The sequence below is a fragment of the Sander lucioperca genome, chromosome 15 (genome assembly GCF_008315115.2).
Source record: "Sander lucioperca isolate FBNREF2018 chromosome 15, SLUC_FBN_1.2, whole genome shotgun sequence".
NCBI classification, from domain to species: Eukaryota; Metazoa; Chordata; class Actinopteri; order Perciformes; family Percidae; genus Sander; species Sander lucioperca.
The window spans coordinates 23,380,279-23,405,885 of NC_050187.1; the positions used below are offsets into that span (position 1 = coordinate 23,380,279).

General features: G+C 40.8%; 2 protein-coding genes across 4 annotated transcripts in view; both read right to left on the reverse strand.

The window, feature by feature from the left end:
• Window positions 1-591: 591 nt before the first annotated feature.
• On the reverse strand, window positions 592-21,671 carry zranb1b (zinc finger, RAN-binding domain containing 1b). Of its 2 annotated transcripts, XM_031307619.2 has the most exons (11): window positions 21,427-21,671; window positions 19,187-19,944; window positions 18,881-19,135; window positions 13,515-13,702; window positions 11,881-12,034; window positions 10,862-10,933; window positions 7,678-7,876; window positions 6,638-6,758; window positions 6,191-6,320; window positions 3,060-3,289; window positions 592-2,418 (listed from the first exon to the last, which is right to left on the reverse strand). In XM_031307619.2, the coding sequence occupies exons 2-11, from the start codon at window positions 19,848-19,850 to the stop codon at window positions 2,200-2,202; spliced, it is 2,232 nt and encodes a 743-aa protein (XP_031163479.1). In that variant the 5' UTR covers window positions 19,851-19,944; window positions 21,427-21,671; the 3' UTR covers window positions 592-2,199. The 2 variants fall into 2 exon arrangements, with proteins under 2 accessions (XP_031163479.1, XP_031163472.1); XM_031307612.2 differs by having other exon boundaries at window positions 18,881-19,944.
• A 733-nt stretch (window positions 21,672-22,404) lies between these two features.
• Window positions 22,405-25,607, reverse strand: part of abraxas2 (abraxas 2, BRISC complex subunit) — a 12,682-nt gene continuing 9,479 nt past the window's right edge. For both annotated transcript variants that reach the window (XM_035992584.1, XM_031307649.2), the window contains exon 9: window positions 22,405-25,607. This exon is cut by the window's right edge and continues 2 nt beyond it. In XM_035992584.1, coding sequence (XP_035848477.1) covers window positions 25,050-25,607 — 558 coding nt within the window. In that variant the 3' untranslated portion in view covers window positions 22,405-25,049.

The following is a 25,607-nucleotide window of genomic DNA, read 5'->3' on the forward strand; positions in this document are numbered from 1 at the left end:
CCTTCAATTGACCTGCTTGTATTATTGTCACAAAATGTGAATCCACTAGAGGGCGCTACATGCCGAGACACGTGTGAAGTTAGAAACGTGCTTCAATAACTTTTTAAACTGGAAGGACAGACCTCTGCCAAGGCAACCCCTATCTCACAATGTTAATGCAGTGTGAAATTTCCCAGCCAGGAAGTCTTTTTAAAAAAAATGAATGCAGCACAAATGGCCTATCTCGCAATGTTAACAAAAGTGAAAAATAATTTGTGTATCGGCCCTGTGATTCAGATCCGCTCCAAAATGTCAGTTCTTCCTTGGAACATGCTACACCCTTCCACCAAGTTTCGTAATAATCGGGCCAGTAGTCTTTTCATAATCCTGCTGACAAACAAGCAGACCAACAAACGGACAAAAACCTAATAATAATTGACTTACTGTGAAAGTAACATATTTAACATATATTACATATAGTAACATATATTCATATTTAAAGACACAAATCTAGTGACATGACAGGTTAAGAGATTCCTTTATCACTAAAACACAGGATTAACTGACACATGAAATAACAATTGATAACTAAGAATTTCAAACAGGAATCAGTTTAGTTGGACATTCAAAAAGGTTTTCCTTTATTTTTTTTTCCTTATTTTGCCTGTTCATTGCGTTAACACTCTGTATAGTGAAGTCAGGCCAAAATCCACAAACCATCATAGTCACAACTGCAACTATTGCATAAATACAAAGCAACATACAGGTGATGCTCAAAACGTGAATGACTTGAATGAAACACGAAAGAGGTTACAGTACGCAATGGCAAGAAAAAACTAAATGCAAAACATTCACAGCAAAAAAGTAACGACAACTCGTGTTTTTTCTTCTTTTTTCTGTCAGCTTTGGTTTCATATGTTGCAGTCTCACAACAACCTTAATCAAAAACTTAAAAGATGGTTTCACATAATGACAACAAACGGGCGTTACAGAGGAGGGGAACTGACATGTACCATGAGGGTGACGTTGACAAAAAAAGCTTAAGCAAAAAAAAAAAAAAAGGACAAAAAGGAAGTAGGAGACAACGATGAGACAAGTGTCTCTTATGTTGACACTGAATGTGTCTCACACTCGCCTGACCAAAAGCAAAGCACCAGATTTTAGGCATCCAGATGAGGTACTTAATGTTCTACAACGCAAGTAAACTTTTCACTGATGGTCATGATTGGTTCTTTCCTCACAGCAACAATGTTTCTGTGCAACGTGTCTTCATCAAGATTGAGAATAATTAACAAAAGCACAAAAAGGAGTAAAAATATACAGAAAGCTCTTATTAGCTCATATAAGTTTTTCTAACAATAAATATGTAAAGTTAAGTTCAGAGAATAACAACCACACGCGCACACACAACTTCAATCAGTCTGAAAAAAGGTCAACCAAAAGGTCCAACATGAATGTTTGTGTGCTAAAACTTAATGAGTGTAGATTCGACTTGTAAAGGGAAAATCTCCCTTTTCAAGAGCTTCATATGACCTTTATTCAAGCAATGATACTGTATTTATATAGAAATGTTTTAATAAATGTGCAGTGCTAAGTAATAAGGATTAAAGTCATTTATTATTACACAACCTCTGGTTTTCTATAGATAATATTTATTGGCTTTGTCCCTGCCCATTCAAAAACTAAATGCTAGATAAGCCAACTCTTAAACTGGAAAAAAAAAAAGTTTGAGAGAAGTGTGCTTTGTCAGTGCCCACACTGAATAGATATAAAGTGTTGATTTGAATCATTGCTGGTATATTTCCTTATACTCTTCTTTTTTTTTTTAAACAACCACATGCATTTACATCTATGTATTAAAGATTCCTTTTTTCCTTTATATTTGAAAATCAAAACAAATCCAAAGGGCATTCGCATTCGTAAACCTTTATTCTCTCCCCGAATCTGTGTTTCGCAGCAGTTGAGTTTGTCAGTCTCAGGTTTGTCCGAGTAAAGTGTTGAATGTGTTTTAAGTTAATGTCCGAGTGCCTGTGTGAGCTAGAAGAGTCGCAGTGTCTTCTGTCAGAGGTGGTAGGTGGGTGGGGGTTCGTGGTTCCCTGTTCTCTCCCGAAGGCTTTCACAGTTTGTCCGTGTCAGGAAAGTAAAACAGAATTAAAGAGAACTGTAAGAGGGAGGAGTCCTGCCCCCCCGCAGACAGCCTCCCACCCTGCTTCAGTTTTGTCACTCGTCGTCGTCGTCTTCCTCCTCTTCGCCGTCGGACAAAGAGGTGCAGGGGCGGATCTGCCGGTAGCCGTCTAGCCACTTCTCCACCATCTGGGTGACAAGTGGGTGGTTGCGGCGGCGGGAGCTCTTCTGAAGAGAAACCAAAACCCCGCCCTCCGTTACACAGCAGTCCAACCACTCCCGCAGCAGCTTCTCCTGTTGCTCTTCATTACCCATCTGAGGGACACGGGGAAACAAACATGGTCATTAGAGGGAGCGTTATCACTAGTCCAGGGATGCACCGAATCCAGGATTCGGATTCGGCCGAATATTGGGCTTTTTGACGGGGTTCGGTTTCTGCCGAACCTTAGAATTTTTTTCCACCGAACCGAACCCTGCGCTTGCACTACGCACGCTACGCTGGTCGACGTAATGACGCCGCCGTTGATTACGGGAAGCTGTTTACGTAGGTGGACTGAGAAAGTGAAAATGGAACTCATGAGCAGAAAAAGTGTTATTTGGCAGTACTTTCAGTCAAAAGAAGGCCATTCAAGTCGAGCTACATGTTCAATTTGCAATGCCAATTTGTCTCGTGGTGGCAAGGACCCTAAACAATACACAACAGCGTCGCTGTTAAAACATTTGCGTATGAAACATCCGAAAGAATACGAGTTGTGCATGAAGGAATCTACAGACAGCAGCCAAAATGCAGCAACTTCAGCTACAACAAAGGAAGGACAGTCACAGCTAAAAACTTGTGTTAACCAGACGACCATTACTGATTGGATCTTGAGATAGGGTAAACATAGGCCTATGGTAACTGTCAAATAAAAAGGATAAACAAGAAATGGTGTAGACACAGTGGGGGAGGTCCTTACTTCCTGTGCTGACAGGAAGTGAATGTGAAGCAGCTTCCTCTCGCTGTCCACTAGCGGCAGGAACGTGACGGTCACGTCATCGTCTGTGTTGAGGTTGGCGCCCGCGCCGCGATTGTCGAACCCGTCGTTCTCCATGGCCACCAGTGCTGAGAAGTGGCCCCGCGTGTAGCCCAGAGCGATAGGACTCTTCCAGCAGAAACTTTGCTCCCATAAAAGGGGCAAGTACACCCCTGGAGAGAGGAGAAGGAAGGAGAAATAGGTTTTTTTAAATATTTTTTTTTTTTAATGGTTTTCCAAGAAATACATTGTCTTTATGAAAATCTAAATTTACAGAGGGGGTAAAGGTAAGAGATGTTATTATATGGTATGAGATTATCATATTTTTGAGTGTCTTTACTTTTTTAAACCAATTTTACGGTTGTTATTACACAGTCTTGAGCTTAAATACCTACAGTAATTCAGTATGTATGTATTGGACAAAGCATAAGTGACTGCAGTTATATCAAGTGGGATGAATCACTTAACTGTCGAGCAATTTTTTTTATTTTGTATTATTATTTTGTATTGTTTTCTCACTTTTCCGTGATCAGACAGGTGCACTGCACTGCTTTTCTTGTTGAAGGCGCCTCGATCAGACCAGTTGCTTCTTTTTGTGATTCTTGCTAGGCAACCATCGAATCACCCATCTTAAGCCAACCGTTATTTTGCTGTGAAGTTAAATGACGTCGGGCGTTGGGGGTTTCTTGCTGGCAAAAAAATGCGAGGCGCTAAGCAACGCAAACCCAGTGAGCAAAACGCTTCACTCATTGAAAACACTTTTAAAAAGGCCGCCCCAGGCTGCTAAAATGCCCTCTGTCTGATCAGGGCCTAAATATATTGATACAAACATTACACCACTGGAAATGTTGAAACACTTTGTCAATGTTAACTACAGAATGGCGTACTGGTTATGCAGAAAACATCTGCTCATATTTCACATTTCTCATATTTCTTCAGTTCCATAATACACAAAGCAGCTCTCACAACACATGGCTACTTCTGTAACCGACACCCCAAATGAGAAGCCTGTCTGTTTAGCTACTCTTTTCTTCCAGTAACCACTGTGCTTTTACTGGGTTCACTTGGTCACCACTTTAACTAAGTTCCCCTCCCCTCTCTATAGGCGCCCATAAACACGCCTCCCTCTGTGTGTTTTACATTGGCTCCTGGCAACTGTAAATCACAGCTCCATCAGGCAAGCAGTTGGCCATTACAGAGCACTTTCATCGTCCCCTGTGCAGCATCACTCAGCAGTCAAACTGAAAGGCTGTTTTTACTGCGAGCCATAAACGTAGATCTGCTCTCCACGCTCACAGGATTGTTTCTGATGGTTTACACATGTTCGTGTGTGTGTGTGTGTAACACTTCACAGCATCTATGCAGTGGTAGAATGTAACTCATTATTGTCAGCATTGTACATTTACTCAAGTACTGTACTTGGATACAAATTGGAGGTACTTGTATTTTATGCAACTTTATACTAACTCTATACTCCACTATATCTCTGAGAAACATATTGTACTTTTTACTCCACTACATTTTTCTGACAGCTATAGGTGCTAGTTAATTTCTCATACCCTTCCTGTCCAGTGAAAACAACGCATCTCTACATGTGGTAATTTTCAATTGAGTTTGCGATAAACTGAGGGATAAGGTGTTCCTTTATGGATTGAGAAAATTCTACTACTTCTTCAGCTAAATTAACTATTTAAAAACCCTCTTGGATCAGCTGGAAATGTCATCGTCACAAAGCTGAAAACAGGGCTGTTTTTCTGACACCACGAAAAGTTGACTTTTAGAGATATGTGGTTCTCACAGGACAGCATATAAAAGTAGTTAAAATAAGCACACCTTACAGCAGTAAAATGCAACGTACACATTGATGCAGCATACATATGAATCCAAAATCATCATATTTAATAGTAAAATACTGAGTACTTTTACTTTTGATACTTTAAGTACATTTTGCTGAAGATACTAACAGTCTGTACTTAGGCAAGCTCAGAGGACAGTGACTGACCCATCACATATCCTCCACACAGAGTATGAGCTCTTGCCCTCTGACAGACAATACAGAGTCCCTCGCTGTAAACTCAATCGTTTTAAAAACTAATTTGTTCCTACCTCTGTCAAACTTCTAAACAATGCTACTTGAGGCTGTAGAGATTGTGCAATAGTTTCATGGTGTTTCACTGGGGGGTGAGGGAAATATGTGTACGTGCAATATGTTTTTACCACAGAATGTGTGCAATTTATTGTTGTGAATGGTACAATTGGTGCTGTATTGTTTTGTTTATAACTGTCAAGGCACTATCTATTTTTTTCCCTAAAAGGGACACTAAAGTATGTCGTATTTTCATGTTTTTACTTAAAGGTTCTGCACTCGACATTTAAAAGATTAATATAGCAGCAAATAAATATTTGCCATGTAAAGACATAGTGGAGTAATGTTGCCTGAGCAGAGAATGAAGTCACACTCCCTCTGTGTGTGTTGTAATCTGAGCTTCTTTATTGTTTGTAATGATCCGGCCGCCGTGCATTTTAGTGCATGTGGCCGTGAAAAAAAACAGTTAGGTGTTTCACATATTTGGGAACGGTCTGTGAGAGCCATGTGGAGGCAATCCCAGCATGCTGTTTGTGTCAGTATTCCGAGTACAGCCCCTTTACAGTAAGGTTTTGAATGCAGGACTTTCACTTGTAGTAAAAGGAGTATATAACACTCCACAGTGTGGTATTTTGTACTTTTATTTAAGTTAAGTATCTGAATACTTCTTCCACCGCTGCTCTGATGACAGGTGGGTGTCTTTTGTTGTGTTGTTTATGTTATTTTGAGTCACACTGTACTAAAATACCCCTTAAATGAAAGACACTAGCCTGATACATGTTGTAAATAGCAATTACTGACAGTTCAGAGTGGCAGTTATGTCAGCTATGTAAGCTATGCAGACACATGCAGGCTGGAGCTATTTAAAAAAAAAAAAAAAAAAAAAAAAGGAAATCTAGTCCTTCTACGGCCACTGGAATGGAGCTGCACTCAACATTTAATGATCTTTAACCCAAACAACTTTAGTCCAAACAGTCAACTAACTCACCTTGAAAACGGGTGTACCCAAGCGTTTCTCCACGGAAACTTTTGTAATACTTCACTCCATAGACGATAATAGGCCTACGAAGTATGTGTGCAAGAACGAAAATGTGGGTCTGCTCCAAGCTGGATCCTGGCTGTAAAAGAAAAAGGCCCAGCAAGTGTTAAAAAGTGAAAAACTCACAACTACTGTGCTTTCATACCCAGATTTAATGAGATATAATAACAACCCGCCCAAAATCCTTAGGCTATGAAGTCACATGGAGCAGTGAGAGGCAGAGAAGTGCTGATGACAGGCGGATGCACTTTCAAAGGGCATTACAGATTAAGTATACTGCAGTAAGAGCAGTAAAGCTTATTGCATAATTCATACATCATTAGTGTGTAACATTGAAAGCACATCAAGCTCCTGTCCTCCATATTCATGTGGGTGTTTGCTTTCATGTGCATGTACCTGACTAGCCAGGGAAAGGATGAAAGCCCAGTCTTCTTGCCACTGTTCCTCCCGAAGTGAAAAGTGCAGGCCGAAGCTCTGGGAATACCACGACTCCCACTCCTTCCAGCGCGTGTAAAACCTGCATACACACAAAAGCACCCAAATACTGTTTTGTCTGTTGACATTTATTGACTCTTTGACTTTCTGACTCTCTGTGCAGAAAGGGGTGTGGCTGCTATTCATTTCTGTTGTGGTTAAGGTTGGATGGCAATTACTCTTTATATCTAAATAGTAATATTCTCACTGCAAAACCCACAGGTTCTTAGAAATAGACACACGTCACACTGGGTTGTTGTGTTCCAATGGAATCGGTTTCAGGCCTTAAATTGTTCAAGTGCTCCCAACTTTACACTTGAGTAAGAGTTTATTAATCTCTTTTAAAATTTGTTTTGACTGGTCTAAATCCCTAGTAAAAGCTTCTCATTTCTAGATCAAAGTCTCAGATCTCTGCCTGAGCCGGCAATCCAGACTTTGGATTCTTGGTATATATCCCAACCTCTGAACCACATGTCCCAATTTCCAACATAATCATGCAATCCTAAAGGGGAAGAAAAATGTAACTTGAATGTGAAATTTTAGCTCTTTCAGTGTCCTTGAGCAAGACACTAAAACTCAACCTGTTCATGTTTTGTAAAATTACTGTGTAAAACAGTGGGCTAAATTAAATGGATAAACATGGGTAAGATATGAATGATTTGCTCATGCTGCAATGGTCGAGACCTCAACGTAAAAACACTCAGTCTGCAGTACATATATTAAAAAAATGCAGTAGATTTACCTTGCCCAAATTAAGGTGCTAGCTTATTAAAAACATTCTCATGTGGGCTCCAACCTATCCAGCACAGCTGAAGTTAAAACAGTAAAAAACAGTATGAAAGTGCCTGAGACTAGGTGCAAATCACGCATACTGTACTGTACCGTACTGTTCACAGGTTGTGTTTTAAAGGACTAGAACACACTGTTATATGTACTCCTAGTCCGCAGTCTGCAGGCCTTACCAATGGGAACAGTCATGCAGGCTGTCGTGGAGGGTCTTGCGGAGCACTGAGTCTTTGTCATAGATGCCCCATGTAGCCTGCAGCACGGAGTCGAGGAGACAGTCCCCAGCCGTGCGATTCCACAGGGCATACAATCTACTGTCCAACCTGGTCCCAAGTTCCAGGGACCAGTTAATGATGGGAGACTCCTCTTCCAGTTCTAAACAAGAGGGGAGGAGAAGTTGAGTGTTGGATCTCTTTGAAAAACCTCAGTGGTAATAACTATTTTACCTCAAAGAAAACACATTTTACTAAGAAATGTTTGAGAGTTGTATAGAGGCCATAGACGTTTTTTTTTTCCCACGTTGCAAAATAGGGATGGCATTTGAAAGGACTGTTTGGGAGAGTATGGTAAAGATTACTCACACCAGTGAAAATAGATCTGACATAACAATGTTTACATAGGCCTGCATGTACATCACAAAACCGGATGACAGTGTGAGGTTACGGCAGGAATCCGATCAGATATACAGTGTTCAGTTATCTCTTCCTATACATGCTAATATTAATGGCAGAAAAATGTTGCAAAGCGCAGTGAAAAGTGAAGCGAAGTAAAAGAATAAACAGTTTAAGAATAAACAGTTTTTTTTGTGGCATATCACATCTATTTATTGACAAAACCCATGTAAATATCAAAACCAGCAAACAGTTTGCATTAGCAGTGACCTAACACAACTCTGCTTTGACTGAAGAAAAGGGATCAGTACACAGGAAGATTCTATCGATGAGATCAAATTAAAAAACAGTGAGGCTGAAGAATATGCATGCCTGGTTTCCCATGCATCTCTTTTGTGTTTGTGTGTGTTGTATGATAAATGTTTTTATATATATATATATATATATATATATATATATATATATATATAAAAATGGTATTATTGATGATGCATCCATTGAACAGGCATTAGCTTGTTTGGCCTGCCGGGTTCTTAAAATCACATTTGTGTTTGGAAGACACATACACACACACAGCGTTCAACAAGCAAAAGGCGATATACTTAGTGACTTGAAGACTTTTGGAAATACAACAAGCAAATGGAGATCATCACTCTGGAAGACTAGTACAATCGTACAGTGATATAGAACAAAATGAGCTGCAAAGAGAATAAGTTAACATTAAAAGACAAGTATGAAAAGAATGAGAAAGTCACTGTGATGCAGCAAGAGAATAACATCCACAAGACCAAATCATTGGTACAAAAAGAAAAGGATGTCTGTGCACAAGAGGAGATCTCTGAGGGGGACAAGGTCCTCCAACAACTTGAAGGTGACTTAGAAGACATGTTCCAAACAGAGGAGTCAGACTATCTGGGTGCTTGCTTGGACCTTTACTTAAAGCCTTGGTGAGGCCGAACAGCACCTTTTAGTCAGACAGAACAACTGACTGAACCAATGAGCTGCAAAGACGATAACCTGACATTTGAAGATGTGTCCATAAAGGACAAGGCTGAGAGGGCAGAGAAAGTCCCTGTGATGCCGCAAAAAGATACAACTCAGGAGCCTGATTCATTGGTACAAAAAGAAAATGATGTCGGCACCCAGGAGGAGCTCAAGATCTCTGAGGGAGACAATGTCCTCCAATAAGAAACATGTGAATTGGAAAAAAGATTCCAACAGTGTTCAGCCTGTCTGGATAGGCTTGAATCTAAACTTGAAGCTTTGGAGAGTAATAACAAGGTTGTGAGCAATATGGTGGAGCAGCTTAAAATGCCTTATGAGCATATGGCTGAAAAGAACATGGCAGAGAAGAGAGAAAAAGAGGCCCAGCAAAATGTAATTCAGGAGCTCAACATCAAACTCCAAACCGACAAGGATTTGTTTACGCAGCAGCAGCTGAAGGCCTCTGAGAGGGAGAAAATCCTGGGCCGAGAAATAAAAGACCTTTGAGAGACCCTCCAAAAAAAACATGATGAGGACAGTCAAAGGCCTACCTTCAAGAGCTAGAAGACATGAAACTGTGCTACAAAAGGTAAGACCTTGATATTCCACAAAATGTTCGAGAAATTAAAAGGCACATAAGGAGGCTACTAAGGAAGAGCAGTTAAAAAAAAAAAACAGGATTTCTGCACCCAGCAGAAGCTGAGGGCCTCTGAGAAGGAGAAGATGCTTTCCCTGAAGATACAGGAGCTGAAAGAAAAGATCTCATGCTATGAGTAATGGGCTAACCCAAAGACTGCCAGGTTTAACTTCGACGATGACAACAATGAGGAAGGTTCGGGGAAGCAGAAACGGCCTAAGAAGCATAAAGGGTGGATAAAAGTTGCTTATGACATCAAACCCTGGCATTTGGGTAAAAAGTAGAAGATAAAACTCTTGTACTTCAGTAATAGGTTGACATTTTTTGAATTGCACTTAACAAAATTGTATAAACAACAATTTGCTATTACGAACTAATAGCAAATTACTTAGAAAGGGCAGCACGGTGGTCATTGGTTGGCAGTGTGGCCTCACAGCAACGAGGGTCTCAGTTTTTAATCTGCCATGTGCTTGTTTCAATAAAAATATTTGAATATATGAATTAGAATAAAGTCACACTTTTCGTGCTGCTTTGCCTTGTGAAGCTCAATCTCTTTAAGCTTCCTTGCTGCTTGCAGCTGAACAGACGTAACGTTTTGACGACGTTGATTTCGTTCAGTTTAAATCAGACTAAGCATTGGATTGAATTAACTTATTCTGGGCACAATTAAACAAAGCTTCTAGGCTTCTTTCTTGCATTATGCTACATTGCTACCATGATACATTCCTATATTTGTGTGTGTGTGTGTGTGTGTGTGTGTGTGTGTGTGTGTGTGTGTGTGTGTGTGTGTGTGTGTGTGGGCTGAGAGGAAGTACAATCATTCAATGGGGATCAGAGAAATCCCTAAAATGCCATTAGGCTGATTAGGGCAGACGCAACTGGTACACACGATAAAGACAGACCTCCTGGCAGAGTGACAAGCAGGCAGGAAAAACGCTGTGTTGGCAAGAGGGAATATACAAGTAATGGAACACTGCCGTATTGGGCAGCCTTCCCATTATAGTACACAGTTTGTGAGGGTGCTCCCTCTGTTTGCCAAGCCAGACCATCGTTGTCATCTTGGATCTAGTTTCTCTCTCAAAGCTATTGCATCTGTAAGTCATGAAGTTGATATAGTAAATATTTCACCTTTTTGTACGTCTCGGTCCAGCACCTCATCAAACAGTTTCTCCTGAACTGCTGGGGGCAAGTCCTCAATGTCTGACACACACACAAAAAAAAAAAAGAGAACAAAATGACAGAAATCAAAAAAGGCTGTTATTAGAGGGGACACAGGTGCAGAGAAAGTTAAGTCTTAGTTTTATTCATATTTTATTTGATGAATGTTTAAATCTCTTCTTAAACTAGCAATAACACTTACTGAAAATTAAATTACTGAAAAGGCCAACTAAAAACATTTTTCTGTAGTGGCTCATTTCAACTCAAGCCACTATGTTTTGTTCTTTCCACAATGACCACTGGCTTACACTGAATGCTCGGCGCTCTTGTCAACACAGTAGCTTATTCTTTAGCTAAAATAAATGAATGCAGTGACTTTGTGGAACTGAACAGAATGGCTTTCTATAGTGGCCAGGATCCAATTTCTGCATTGTCCTGAACACTCTACATAACAACAATCCTCAGCTTGGCTACCAGCAACAGACTGGACCATAAATAGAATAGAATATAGAATAGAATAGAATGAAAGTTTACAGAAATTGCACTGAATGCATGCAATTTTACAGTCACTGGCAACATTACTAAATATAGCTTTGTTATGAACAAGAGACATGCATTGTTGGCCATATACTCAGTATGCAAGAACAATACTCAAACAGTGAGCCAGAGGTAGCCTCCGCTTTCTGCAGTTGGAAACAGACAACTGCAGAATTCTGTCCCCTCAGCATCCGAACAACAAGCAATTTCATACGCCACCAGTAAACAAAACAAGCATTCTATCACACACATGGCAAGCCAGAGGGGATGGCTAGACTGGGTTTCTTCAGCTACAGAGTTTGAAGTTAACCTTCATTTAAAACTTAATTCAAATTTAAAGATACCCTTATACAAAACACAGAAAGTACACTTTGACAGCTTCTGGAATTCATGACATGACATTCATGCCTATTGTTTATAGACATTAGCATATGTGTTTTTGTGGTGCTGACCTGCAGGCAGGGTGAAGGTCACCAAGTCAGTGAGGAAATAGCAGGTGAAGTCTCCTTTGCGCTGGTGAAGAGAGGCCGCCACCTCACGACGGATCTGCTCCGTTAGCTCAGGACACACCATGGCTGGAATACACTTGGCTGCCTGTTGGGACACCTGCAGAGAGGAGAGGATAATGGTAAGGAAGTATAATCTAAATCGAAAAGAGTATATGAGACAGAGGCTGATAATTGAGCGAGAGAATTTCTAACAATTTCAGAAGGTTGTATTTCACAAGTAACCAAAAAACATTAAAACAATAGCTAATGCAAAAACAGCTTTCAAGGTAGTTAAGCTGCATGCTGTGACCAACTGTATCACACAGTGGTCTAAGATTTGTAAAATTACTAAGAAAGGCTACAGAGAGAGAAATTAGAAGGCTAAAATGTAAAATGATGACAGGATGGTAAGCCTGAGACAATCTCAGATGTCTTGCAGTTTAAATACATTCCTAAAGTAGAGAAGACTTCTGACAATGCCATTAAATAAAGAATGACTGCTTTCTGGGGGGAAGGTTTTGGTTGTAGGAATTAAAGTATTTGGTTTAGGCTAGTGATGGCTGCTGAATAACATTTTTGCACATACTGTATACAGTGAGAACACCATGGCTCTAAGTGAAATTATTTTTCCAGCATAGTTGACTAGGTATTCTGATCTAATTTTACTTTCACTGATCTAATCTAATTTGCCTCTAGGACAACACGAGGGAAAAAAATGTATCTGTGTCTGGCGTTCAAGCAGATGTCAGCTTTAAGCATTTCGGGGCAGGAGCCAGAGGTTACTCTCTGACCCCCTCTGAAAATTAACTGGGACAGTGACTGAGTGTGGGAGGAGAGGTGTGTATACAGATAATCTGGGATCACAGTGCTGACGGCAAGCGAGTTGCAATCAACCCCATTACACGCACACTGCAGACACACACACACACACACACACTACACACACCAGGAAATCCACATTTTTAACAAAATACTCAATATAAAAAAATAAAAACATTAAATCATTACAAATATAGGAACGGCTATATCACATCACAGGCTTCCTTCATGCACAGAGAGGAGTGTGCGGTTGAATTCCAGTCCCTTTCCTCTCTACAGACCCTTTGCCCTTGTGATTCCTCCTGACTGATCTCATTGGATGTTGAGGTTTAGAGACTTCACAAGAAACAGCTGCATCGCTGACCCAGAAACAAGCACACCTCCAATTTTTACAATATAGCCTTTGGTCTCCTCATTCTCTTTTAAAGCTTGTAAACTGTACAAAATTTCTAGGCTCAAACTGTTGAATTTTGTTTAACCTTTTTTTTTTTTATTATTACAGGTGGAATGGAAGCATGAGGAATTTGAGTGATGTAACACAGCTAATAACTGAGAAAATACTTACATTTTGTATTCGTTGCACAGAATGATCCACATTGATCTATGATCCACATTGATCTACAGTATCTACAAGCATGCATAGTTGGTGTTTATACCGGTAGAGTCTAGCGGGTGGTCGCAGTGTAAACAGAATTTAAAAATATACCTCTCCATCAGCCAATACCTGGGGCAAGTGATTCCTGAACTATACCAATAATCTATTGGTTGTGTCTACTGACCTCCGTAAGTAACACAGCCAGCATGTCCTGTCTCTGGAAGCGGATGGCTAGGTGAACCAGCGTGAAGCCGTCATCAAATGCTGAGGGCCGATTTAATAGGCGCACCTCGTCTGATGTTAGCTGTCGTGCGATGTCACCTCCCGATGACTTGTAGGCCTCCACAGCTGCCAGGTCACCTTCCACAACACCTTTCAATCAAAGAGGAAGGAAATAGGTCACATTAATAAATCACGAGTAAACTTTTTCTATGATACTTTTAAATAGTAAACATTTGCCATAGTAGAACCAGTGGGCAGTTTGCAAAAAAGAACATTTTGCATTTAATTAGAAGTCAACACAACTTCACATTTTTAGAGTGTTTTACTTTGAATGGAGACTTTCTAAACACAGAATTAGCAGCATAAGGAATGGATTTATATAAATCAAAAGATCTGAAAAGTAAAACAAAGGAGTTTATTAGTTTACTTTTTGTTTTCATCTTAAATGAGTGTACTTTGTAGGCTGGTGAACTTGTTGATCACTGTGGTTAAAAATCACATCATGAACGAGCACATCGGATATAAAAATGAACTATCCAAAGAACAACCTGAGGACATTCTGTGCTCAAACAAAGTATAAAATATCAGAATGTTCTTTATCTCTGTGACAGCTGGAACAGCTTTGAGACTTCAATGACTTGGAAGTCAAGAGGAAAAGACAATATGCGGCCACTTGTAATCTGTCAGTTATTTTTTCCCCTCTTAATCTTCAGGCTTAGATCTTAGCGTCAGGGTTAAAGGATGTGTTTGATCCGACAGATGCAGGCGTTTTCTTTTCTTTTTTGGCACAAAGTGGAAATATTACTGTCCGACAGAATCTATTTATGTCAACCACCAGCACACTAACTCAAGCGCTGATCTATTCAACAAGACAGTCAACAGTGTTGGGTAAGTTACTTCCAAAATGTAATACATTATTGATTACTAGTTACTGTCATTTGAGAGTAATTAGTTATATTACAATATTACTGTCTCAGAATTGTCATGCTTTACACTACTTTTGCGGTACTTTTGAGTTACTTTCACCAAAATAAAAGCGGAAGTATGACTTGGTAGGTAGCTTGTGAATTTCACCACGGGATCAACCAAGTCTCCTCTTTATCCACTATATACATTATAATTTATTCATATTATTTTGTATTATTAATCTAAAGCTGCAAAGTATCTAAAGCTATAAAATAAATAGTTAAGTAAAACGTACAATAGCCTACTTGACTCTGAATTGCGGTGGACTAGAAGTAGCCTAATAAGTAGAAGAAACTTAAAATACTCAATTAAAAAACACCTTACAATTTAATCAAAGTAGCCTACGGTACAGTTACTTTCCACCCTTGATAAAATGTAATGATATTACGTGTAGCAAGACTAAACATTAATTCCCGACATGTTATGTTATCTGTCAGTTGCTCAGGCACATTGCTGTCGGCACTGACAGGACACAGATAGCCTACCGTCTCTGGTTCAGGCTCTGACCACGGGAACAGTGACGGGAAAGCTTGCTTCAATGCAGCGTAATAACTCCTGAAAATAATTGTCCATGTCGCAAACGTATCAGTCTCTGCAGTAATTTCAACCACAGAATACAGCAACAGGAAATAACACTCGCAGACTTTTTTTTCTGTGCCGAAATGTTTCACGGTGTTGGTGAATTCTTAAAAAAAAAACAAAAAAAAAAAAACAAACGCCACTAAATGTCGGGTTAAATGTGTTGTAACTTGCATTACTGTGATTGTAACGGGTATAATATTACCAAAATTGTATTAGCAATGTGTTATATTACTGCATTACAGCAAAAAGGAATACATTACTGTAATTGCGTTACTCCCAACACTGACAGTCAAACTATTAGGGGTGGGGGGAAAAACGATAATTATATATTCACCGTGGTAATACTGTATCGATACACGGATGCCAAATATCGATCTTTTACTATATAAATTGCACAGGAAAATGTAACTTTTTTTTATAACTATAATAATACAATACATTGCTTTTTTAGTCCACTAAATGGCGCAGTAGTTTTTTTCCTGGAGAGGTCAGCATGGGTGACTGTCAGCGTGCAAGAGGAAGTTGGTAAAAACAGATGTTGACAAATGTAAATATATCGCAAAATATCACAATATGTTTAAAATCGCAATAATATCGTATCATGACATAAGTATCGTGATAAAATCATATCGCAGGTCCTCTGGTGATTCCCACCCCTACAAACTATAGAAACATACTTGACTGCGTGCAGCAGAAAACGCTTTGCAATGCTTTGAAGTTATTCTGCTAAGTAAGTTATCATTATAGTGATCTTACTTTTAACACACTGACTACCTGGATGTTCAACTGTGAAGTTTAACTTTTTCTGTGGGTGGTTGAATGATCAGCTCGACACAAAAAAAAAAGTTCAGAAGGTTTCAGCACCCATTCCAGCCTCCATTGCTGTGATCAAGCCAGCAACACAGTGAGTTAAAGCCAACGTTATCTATTGAAAAAGAATAATCTATGTGGACATGTGTGTCATTATGACAGAATAAAATGAAATCAAACCTTAAAGTGTAAACATTTCTAGCATTATACAGTAAATGCCCATGTAGTATTCGCTCGTACATTTGACAGCAAACACTGTTGAGCTTTTGTTCTCGCGTCAAAGGACCACACACAATGCTCAGCTGCGTGTGCGTGAGTGAGACCGAGAGCGAGAGAGACACAGAGTGGGTGGAAGGACTCGTTGTGCCATGTGGAGCTGGCTAGCACTGTGAGAGATCAGGAGAGAAACTAACACAATAGCAGCGCAGTGGGATAGAGAGGGATCACACAACCACTTTCCACAAAACACTCCTTTAGTGCGGGTGTGCCTGTAGCCCTGCGGTCAGTTCTGTACCCACAGATCTTTTAGAGAACACAAAAAGCACAAATATGCAAAATGGCCGTACACTTAATGACAAAGAAGAAAGGTATTGAATCAGGCTTAGTGATGCTGGTCTTTTCCCTCCACACAGTACATGTTCTTTTCTTTCAGTAATGTGGATAGTGTTTGCCTCGATCATAAGAAAATAAACAGCCAACAGACAAATGTTGGTACTTCTAACCATCCACTTCAGTAAGTAATAAACTAAATGTTCAAAATAGTTTTGGTTTTCTTTGCTGCTCCATATACGTATTCTCGTTTGTCAGTTTGTCAAACTAAGCATGTCCACCACGGTTAGGATTTAACACAATGTTTACTAGATCCATCATAAAGAAAATCCCCTTCCTCTGCCTTCTTATTTATCCCCACACTGCAAATGTGAACTTTTTACAAAGTCTTTAAACAAGCAAAATAATGTGCAAATAAGGAGATTATTTCACAGATTAAAAGACTAATTGTTTTTTATCTACTGTGGTGTAGATTGTACCCAATTTGTTTGTTGCTTCGGACAAAAGCGATAAATGTACCTGTAAATGTTTTGTCAGGATAATTTCCTTTAAAATAGTGTAGCAATCTGCCTCCTTTTGTAGTGTTTCAATATACTGACACTGATTTCAAGAGACTTACTGAAACCTGCACTGGAGACAAGTACAATTATCTCAACCCATTGGCAGAACTGAAAATAAGTATTGAGGGCTGAATCTGACACGTTACTAGTTGTGAAGGTGGATGTTATATATAATGAGTTTAGGGAGTTGATGTAGGGTCATTCACAGAAGGTCACCCCTAAAGTGTGGATATAATATATAGGCCTATAGTGTGTAGTTGTCCGAGACTTATTTTATTTTTGACTTCTGTTGCATGGGTCATGCTATTTTTAGTGAAGGAAACTAGAGCACCAATCAAAACTTTGAGGCCACTGTTTACAAACACTGATGTCTATAGTCAATGACAGGAAAATCTTCCTAGCAACAGAGGACAGACTCACTTGCATCTCCTCGGCACTCACATCTATGCCCTCTGAAACTGCAGCTGGGTCACACCTCATTCATTCATTCATTTATTCACTCACTCACTAACTATACTATGAGAATTAAAACTAGGTAGTTTGCTATATCGTGAGCAGTAAATTGAGATATCAAATACTTTTGAATCATCACCACCTTGTGTCCCTGCTGACAGATGTGGTGAGGCATTAGTGTAACTTGCATGTAATTTCAAGACCATTGGCGAAAAATAGCATCGTGCAACTATCGATATATTCTCAAGATCAAATGATTAATCGAGGAAATAATAAGCAGATATTTATCACGAGAAGAATTGTCCACGGCAGACCTAAACTCATCCAAAGTACATGTAATAACTTTGATGGCAAATAGGGATGGATTTCAGACGTGGCTTAGATTTAATTTCCTTCAAGAGACAATGGAGAAATTTCTGATAAGATAAGAAGACTTAACACTTGAATATGCTCAGAGAAATCGAACCCACTCACATCAGACACTCTGACCAGACAAGACTTGGTCCCAAGGGGACAAGCCACACAGACTGAACGGATTCACCCTGTCACATGCAGTAATAGACCCAGTGTAGGACCAGAAGCATACTCACTATAGTGATGTTTTTCTGACATTCAGATTTGATTATCCCCTTGCTTTAAAGAATGTAGCGGCATGAAAACCTGTATGACTATTAATCGCTGCAAGGGCTTCATTGGGATATCAAATACATGTGTGACTGTCAAATTTGTGCTGTCAGTGTAACACAAAAGAATTGTCTGTTAAAGAGACATATTATGAAAAAGAACTGGAGGTTGAGTGGGTGTGCAGAACAAACTCTATGTAGCCATGCTAAGGCAGGAAAAAGAGTGAGTTCGCGCAAGAGTGTGGGAAAAAAGTAATCACTAGTTGTTCTTAAAATGTTCATCCTCCCTCCCACTCCACATTCACTAATCTACAGTGTGGGTGGCTGGACACTCTGTGTAGTGAAGTTTTACACTATCTGAATACAGGGGATTTCTAAGCATACAGTATATCAGCATCAGCAGGACACAAACCAGAATCACCTGGACTTGGCTATATAATCTGCATTTCAACCAATTACCTTGGAGGTGGTAGAACCATTTTAAGCATTAACACAAATAAAAAAAAAATTTAAAAAAAAGAAGAAAATTCATAGCTTTAGTCCTATTTTACGTAAATGTGTGTTTTAAATAAATAAAGTGTTTTTTAATGTGCATTGTTTGGTTAATGTTGAGCATTTTCAAAGGAAAATGTATGTTGCTTTGTGACAGACGAAGTTGATCTAATCTCATTTCACAGTCACATTATTCTCTGTTGGCCTGCCTCACATCATTCAGTTGGCTCATTGCCCACCTCATAACAAAAGTTTAATTTATCTCAACAAAATCATATATTCTTGAAACTCACCAACACAGGCATTGAGGAACAGCCAATCAGTCCTTCTCATTCTGTTCTTAATCTGCTTCAGTTTTTTGAAATCTACCTCCAGCTCCTCTTTGCTCCCAATCCCAGCCCCTGATGCCAGTTCAATCCTCTGAAAGTCCATGTTCACCTCTGAATCCCGTTTTGAGGTCGGGGGTGACCTCCTTTGGCTGCTGCTACAACCCACCACCCCACTTACCACACTCCCTACTCCTTGCCCAACCACATGGCCAACAACACCCCTCTTGTTGTCCCTGTCCTGTTCATTAAGTTTTAAGGAAGGTTGTTGGCTCTCAGGTTCTGATGCCAGCTCGATGGGTTCTGCTAGCAGACTATTCGGCCTGGGATGGTCGCACACCACACACTTGAGTGCCTTGGCCCAGTTCTCGTAAGTGCAGGCAGTGCAGGTCCAGTGTTGTGCATGAGTGTTGAGCCTGTTACGGTCATTATATTCCTCACAGGGGTCTGTAGTGGTGGCCGGGGAAGCCAGGCGGCATCCAGAGCCTGAGGTCTGGGGTGATTCTGTGGGGCTGCGTGGTTGCTGGGTATGATGTCCCTGATGGGATGCATGTTGCCCATGCTGTTGTTGTTGAGCCTGTTGCCTCTGGCACAAGCACTGGGTGCAACGGATGGCCCGAGGCCAGTTCAAGTAGGTGCACATCTGGCACGACCACTTGCTACTAGTCTCAGGTACATCAGCAATGCGTACACGGGGTCGGGCACTGGAGTCTGGACAAATAAGTAAGCTGGAGCCCCCCTGGGTTGGGCTGTTACTGAGGCCTGCAGGGTCCCACTGGTGCAGATTGGCATCCAGAGCTGGGCTCTTGAAGGGCTCCTCAGTAATGATGGCACCCCCACTGGGCCTCTGAGCGCGGCACATGGTGCACTTGATGGCTGACGGCCAGTTCTCGTATGTGCAGTATTCACAGGCCCACTTGGCAATCAGCTCGGTCATCGTCGCACCACCGCTGAGGGAGGCTTCCTGCCGTTCAGAGGGGTTCTCAGCTCGGCAGATCCACTCTTAAGGAGATCACACAGCAAGCTGTACACTAGGGAACAAAGGAAAAAACGGTATTTTAGCAAAAAACTTTGATCTTATGCCAAATAAACATATTGAACTACACCACATAATAAAAAAAGACAAAATAAAATAACTTATAACTAAAAAAAATTAACACTTCTCATACTTCTCAAATGTAAAATTATTAACACGGGAGAGAAATGTTTCTGCATTCAAACTTTCCAGGTTTTCAGTGGTAAATCTCTCCAATAGTGCACGTTACACAAAACCTAGACAAAGCATGCTTTATTACAGCCACATGTGCCATCTCAGCCGTTGTGTCATTTTCTGTCAAACACTTGCAAAAATCTACAGTGCTGTTTGCTCTTGACCTGGCTTAATTTGCTGCAAATATCAAAAGGGAGCAATCCATGTTAAGACAACCTCAAAGCAAAGTGCCAGGACGAAGCCTGGCCTGCAACACTGAATCTCCGCGGCTCTATTAAAACCTGACACTGGCTTTAAACGCATACAGTAAGTTATATACACCCGACAAATGCGCCCTAACAGAGATGGGTAACAAGAGGACTTAATGAAACCAGACACCCAGCAGGGAGGCGCGTGACTGGTTAAGACACTTACTAAAGCACTGAAATTGAATTCGCCCCAAAGCCACATATGAAAGTTAACGATCCAAACCACGTGTGCCCGTGTTACATTCTGAACAGTATTTACGAGACAAAAGCTAATGTAATTAAATAAAGCTGGATCGCTGGGACAGCTTACAGAAGAGTTGTTGTTACTGTGTTTACACCACGCCTCCAAGTTTACCAACACACCGTGAGGTATTCAACACATTTGAGAGATAACGTTACGATTCCTACAGAGCTGCAGATTTGAGCGCAAAGCGAACAAAAATTAATTAACGCACTGGAACCTTGCACATGTTTAACAGCTAAGTTAATCACGTCCAACCTGTTTAACGTTACTGATGCACAAAATTCATACATTTGCCTGAAATAAACAGTTTAACTCAAATGAGCAGTCGACAAGACAAGTGGCATGTGTGCATTTACAGCTGACAATACTTAACTAACAAACTAGCTAACGTTACTTACGCTGTATCGTGTGTCAATAGACCCACGGAGCGAGCTAACGTTAGCTGTGTGTTATCTTACATGACAACTAAGCTAACGTTACGTTGGTTCGGGTTACCAGCCAGGAATTAAAGCCAAGCTAGCTGGCGGCTCGCTAACATTACGGGATTATGTTGTACCCCATTCTGCCTGTAACGTTAACCGTTTGAGAGGCCCTTATCAACTCTACAAAGATGAGATAAACCCTTAACGCTACCCTTGTATTGTTTACACTCCTCAGTCTCCCACTGTGGCCAAAACAAATGGAGCTTCGCCCCCAAAACCACAGAAACCCACTCCAATCCGAACTCAGGCTTCTCTCACTTGGCCGACACAAACCGCATATTTACTTATTTGGAGCGCCGTTAACTTGGCAGTTAAAGGTCCATACATACCGCGGAGCAAGAACCCCCCTAGTCCCGTCCCTCGGCCGTCTGCTTCGACGCTTTAAATCATTTTTATCCTTTTCCTTGATTCCCAAACACCAAGCTGACGGGCTTTAATGGCGGCACAGGGGAAGGGAAGCAACCGAAGCAGGACTAAAAAATGCACTACGAGGGAGAGGAGAGAGCTCTCTGGGCCGTTACAGTCAGAGGCAGGATCAGGGTTTACCACCTGAATCTGCCAACCAATCTGATTGGTGGATTTTTATGCATCCCTTGACACTGACCAATCACATATTATGTCTTCATTCCAACTGTTAAAAGGCTTCGTGAAAGCAAAACAGGCTCGAATGTAACAGTAATAGCGACGGCAGATTCCGTTTAGAGATGATTTTCATTTAGGCGATGGGTCCAGTTAGTTACAGTAAAAGCATGTTTGTTTTTAATTGTGCATCGCAATTTGTTGCATCTTTGGCAAGCAACCACGTGGTATCCCCTCAAAAGGGATAAGGGGATGATGTCATCGTAAAAATACTGCAGCAAGCAGTCTGCAGTAATGCATGACAGCTTGAGCAAGTTCTCAGCGCTCAATTGTTATTACTGACGGGCGTCTGGCGTCTACACACTCCGAAGCCAAAAATTAATTTGCACCATAATTAATACTTTACCCAGTAATTTGTTCACCTGCAAAAAATGTATGCATGGATGCAACTTTTGTTTACAAGAAAGCCCGTCACATTTCAATGTGATGTCATTGAAACAAACACCAGTAAGTTTTGCGTATAGATATACACATCCAAAATAAATGAATAATGTGCTTCTGGGGAGAACGCTAAAAAATGGTTTCCAGTCATTCTATGCTATAACCTGCTAAATTACATGTTCAAAAATAAGAGAATGAATGTAACAATATACATTTTTAAAGAGTTTTAAAATCTCTTGCACTTTAAAGTGGTATTCTAGTTACTGCAATAACAAAACAAAGGCACATCATATCACATATCTCATTTATTGTCCCCCACTTATAAGAACAATATTCTCCGTGCTCGTCCAAGCAAGCTCTGGTCTACTTTCGTCAAGTACACATGTCCAGATAAAAGCTGAGAAATTTGAAGCTGTGCACTGGACTTTGTGCTGTCAGGGAGGTGTTGATGTTGCAATGGCATACTCAGGGAAGGAAGGAAAGGGTCACCCCCTACAGTAAGAGTATATGAGTGTACATTTCTACTTAGATGGAACTTGAAAGGTATATAGGATCCTAACAATGTTAGTCCCCTCAGCATCAGAGCCCTGCTGGTTTTCATTCTGGCAATCAAGTCAGGGTTACACCTGGGGATGCCAGATAGAAAGACTTAAAAAGCAATCATCTAGGGACTGAGGTTAAGGATTAAGATTGAGGACCAATATTGAGAACTGCTGCTCTATACCACCACAACACTCAACTGAGACAAGCTTATACAGTAAGTGCTGTTTAAATGATACCCCCACCCCTTGTCTACTATACATTCATTATATATTTCCTTATTATATTCCAGTACTTAAAGGAAACAATATTCCTACCGAACTGATTTTGTCATTTATTTTAACATTATGTGATTGTGTTACTCTGGGTGATTATTACGTAACATTTTGAGTGCCAGTCCCCGATAAGTGATGCATTGACAATACACATCAGGGCAAATAAAATGAGGCAAAAACCATGACATACAAACAGGCTGTGTAAAAAATAAAAAAAATACAGAGCTTCTCCCACCACAAAAGGTCTTCATTTGTGAGTGCAACGTCCTTCATTTGCAGTGCAAATGTCTGTCCATGCTGAATACAAGTGTCTAGAATCGACCGGTTCATGCAAGGAGGGTGTCCTACATCCAGCACCCAATCAATCCCCACCTTGTTACTAAGTTGTCTTCAAACAGGCCAAGATGTTTTAAGAAAGTATTCTGCATGTCAGTCATGCTCATCATACCACCTCTGCATTGCAGGAAGTATCAGTAACTAAGCAGATTCTCTCTGACTTTACAGTTATAATTCCAGTTTCGAATAATAAACCAAGCGACGTCACAGCTGCAACCATGAGATGCAGATCCACTCAGAAGTTGTCAGTGAAAAAAAAAAAAAGCTTTAGGAAGCAGTGAAGACTGTTTCAGGTAGACATAACACCACACCATGGAATGGGAGTCATTTACCTGCAGGACTTTTAAAAAAAAAGCTGGAAGCCGATTATTGCAAACACAACGCAGTTTGTTAAACCCCTCAAGAGAGATCTGTGAATGTGTTCTGTGTGCATTTAGAAACTGCCCCGAGTGGAAGGCACTGTATACTGAAGCAAGGTCACAAGGTTTTCATCACATTATCCAGGTCCATACACATACATATACAGTAACATCGACCCAACCAGGTCAGAATACACGAGGTCTGCTGTCGACTATGCCAAGACAGGCAGATGATTGCTCGCTCTCTGTTCCCAAGGTTACAATTCACACACACACTACAGGGGGTATCGGCCTTCCATTTTGACTTTAATAGAGAACAAGTCAGTGAGAAGTGAGCTTGAGTGGTTATATGATCACGGTCGGTAGCACTGGAGACAACCAGCACTGTGAAGTGGAAATAGCAGCCGGGGTTTTATATGAAGAAGAACAGACAGATGCAGTATTTTAGTGGTAGCTCTCTGTGTTGCAGCAGCAGAAGGAACCTTAAGCATCTGGTTAGTAAAGCTACAGCACATATTGTTCGCCCTGTGAGCCCCATACAACAAACAAAAGCTGAGCTGAGTTTGGCTCAGGGTGGTCGAAGAGGACTACTCGAGTGGCGCAACATGACAGCATTGGTATAGCACAATAATAAAGAAAACTTAAATTTTGCTTAGTGCAGTAAAGCGCATACAATTTCAGTGTTAACCAAGTGGAACAAGACATTGACATTCTTGTCAATCAAATTAGATCAACTATTAATCTGACAAAATATATAAGTATATGTAAAGCACCCATAGAAGTGGCAGAGCAAATTTAGATTGAAATCTATTCTTCATCATTTCAATAGTCAACTGTATGATTAATTAAAGACTGTGGAACATGGAAAAGAATATCTAATAAGTCCAAAATCAAATGAGAGAAATGTGCATGTTAAAGAAATTCTAGTTTCATAAATATCTCTTTTTCAAATAAAAAAATAAAAACTTAACCATTTGCCTACTTCTTTTTAAAAATTGTTCGAAGGCCGCAGACTATTCTCCCTTTGCTTTTCTTAGATGGTTTGTTTAAAAGAAGGCAAAAAAATAGTGCAAGAGTGGGTGGTGCAAATGTGAAACAAAAAGATATATTAAGCATGAAGCAGGGCCTGTCTTTTAGGGAGCTGAAACATCCACACTGAAGTACCCAGACGGACCCCATTCCAGAAAGGAAAATGAAAACCCTTTCTTTACCCCCAGTGAGACACAACGGTTAAGCCTGCAAAGCCAAGCAAAGTTTCCCCTTAAAATGGAGATCAGACTAAGACAAGAAACATGTGCATGCCTTTCACTTTCAGGACTGGCACTTCTTTTGTATATATTTGTCTATCTTTGATTGCTTGAGATGTCCACCTCTTAAGGTGCGTCACTTATTTGTGTCCCATACACACCCTGTGGCATGTTTCTATGTGGTCTGAGATCCACGAGCATCCCCATCCGGACTGAGGGCAGCTGGTCGGCCTTGTGCTAAAACGCTGGCAGAGACCATTGGCGGATGACCGGCTTCACTCACTAAGTTCTCATATTCGCTACTGTCCTCATCTTCGTCCTCGTCATCTTCGTCATCTTCTTGCCCTGCAGCTTGCCTGTCCAACGAGTCAGAGCTTGATCCGTCACCATTGCCAAGGTACGGGGTGCTGGGAGTGGTAACAGGATTAGAACTGGCACCAAGGCCCAGGCCTAACCCGGGGCCCATCCCCAGTGGGCCAGGGGTAGGGTGTCCTGGAGAGCCCACAGCTTGGGGCCGGGGCAGTAGAGCAGCACTGGTAGGTGGGGAAGAAGAGGAGAGCAGAGAGTCATCCTGGGACAAGAGGTCAGAATAAGATGGTGGGTTAGGTGAGGTACTGGGCCGCTCTGGAGCAGAGGGTGTGTGGAAGGTTATCCTGGACAGAGGGGAAGCCTCAGAAGGTTCTGTGTTCTCCTCTGGAGTGGGATGGGAGTCTGCATTTTGGGCCGCACAGAG

Excerpts from the sequence above, each read along its gene's own strand:
- zranb1b (XM_031307612.2), bottom strand. The coding sequence starts at position 19,850 with ATGACCGAGCTGATTGCCAAGTGGGCCTGTGAATACTGCACATACGAG. Across the intron at positions 6,321-6,637 it reads TCCTTTCCCTGGCTAGTCAG|CCAGGATCCAGCTTGGAGCA; the intron begins GTACATGCACAT and ends TTTCTTTTACAG. Across the intron at positions 3,290-6,190 it reads TGGGTACACCCGTTTTCAAG|GGGTGTACTTGCCCCTTTTA; the intron begins GTGAGTTAGTTG and ends TCCTCTCTCCAG.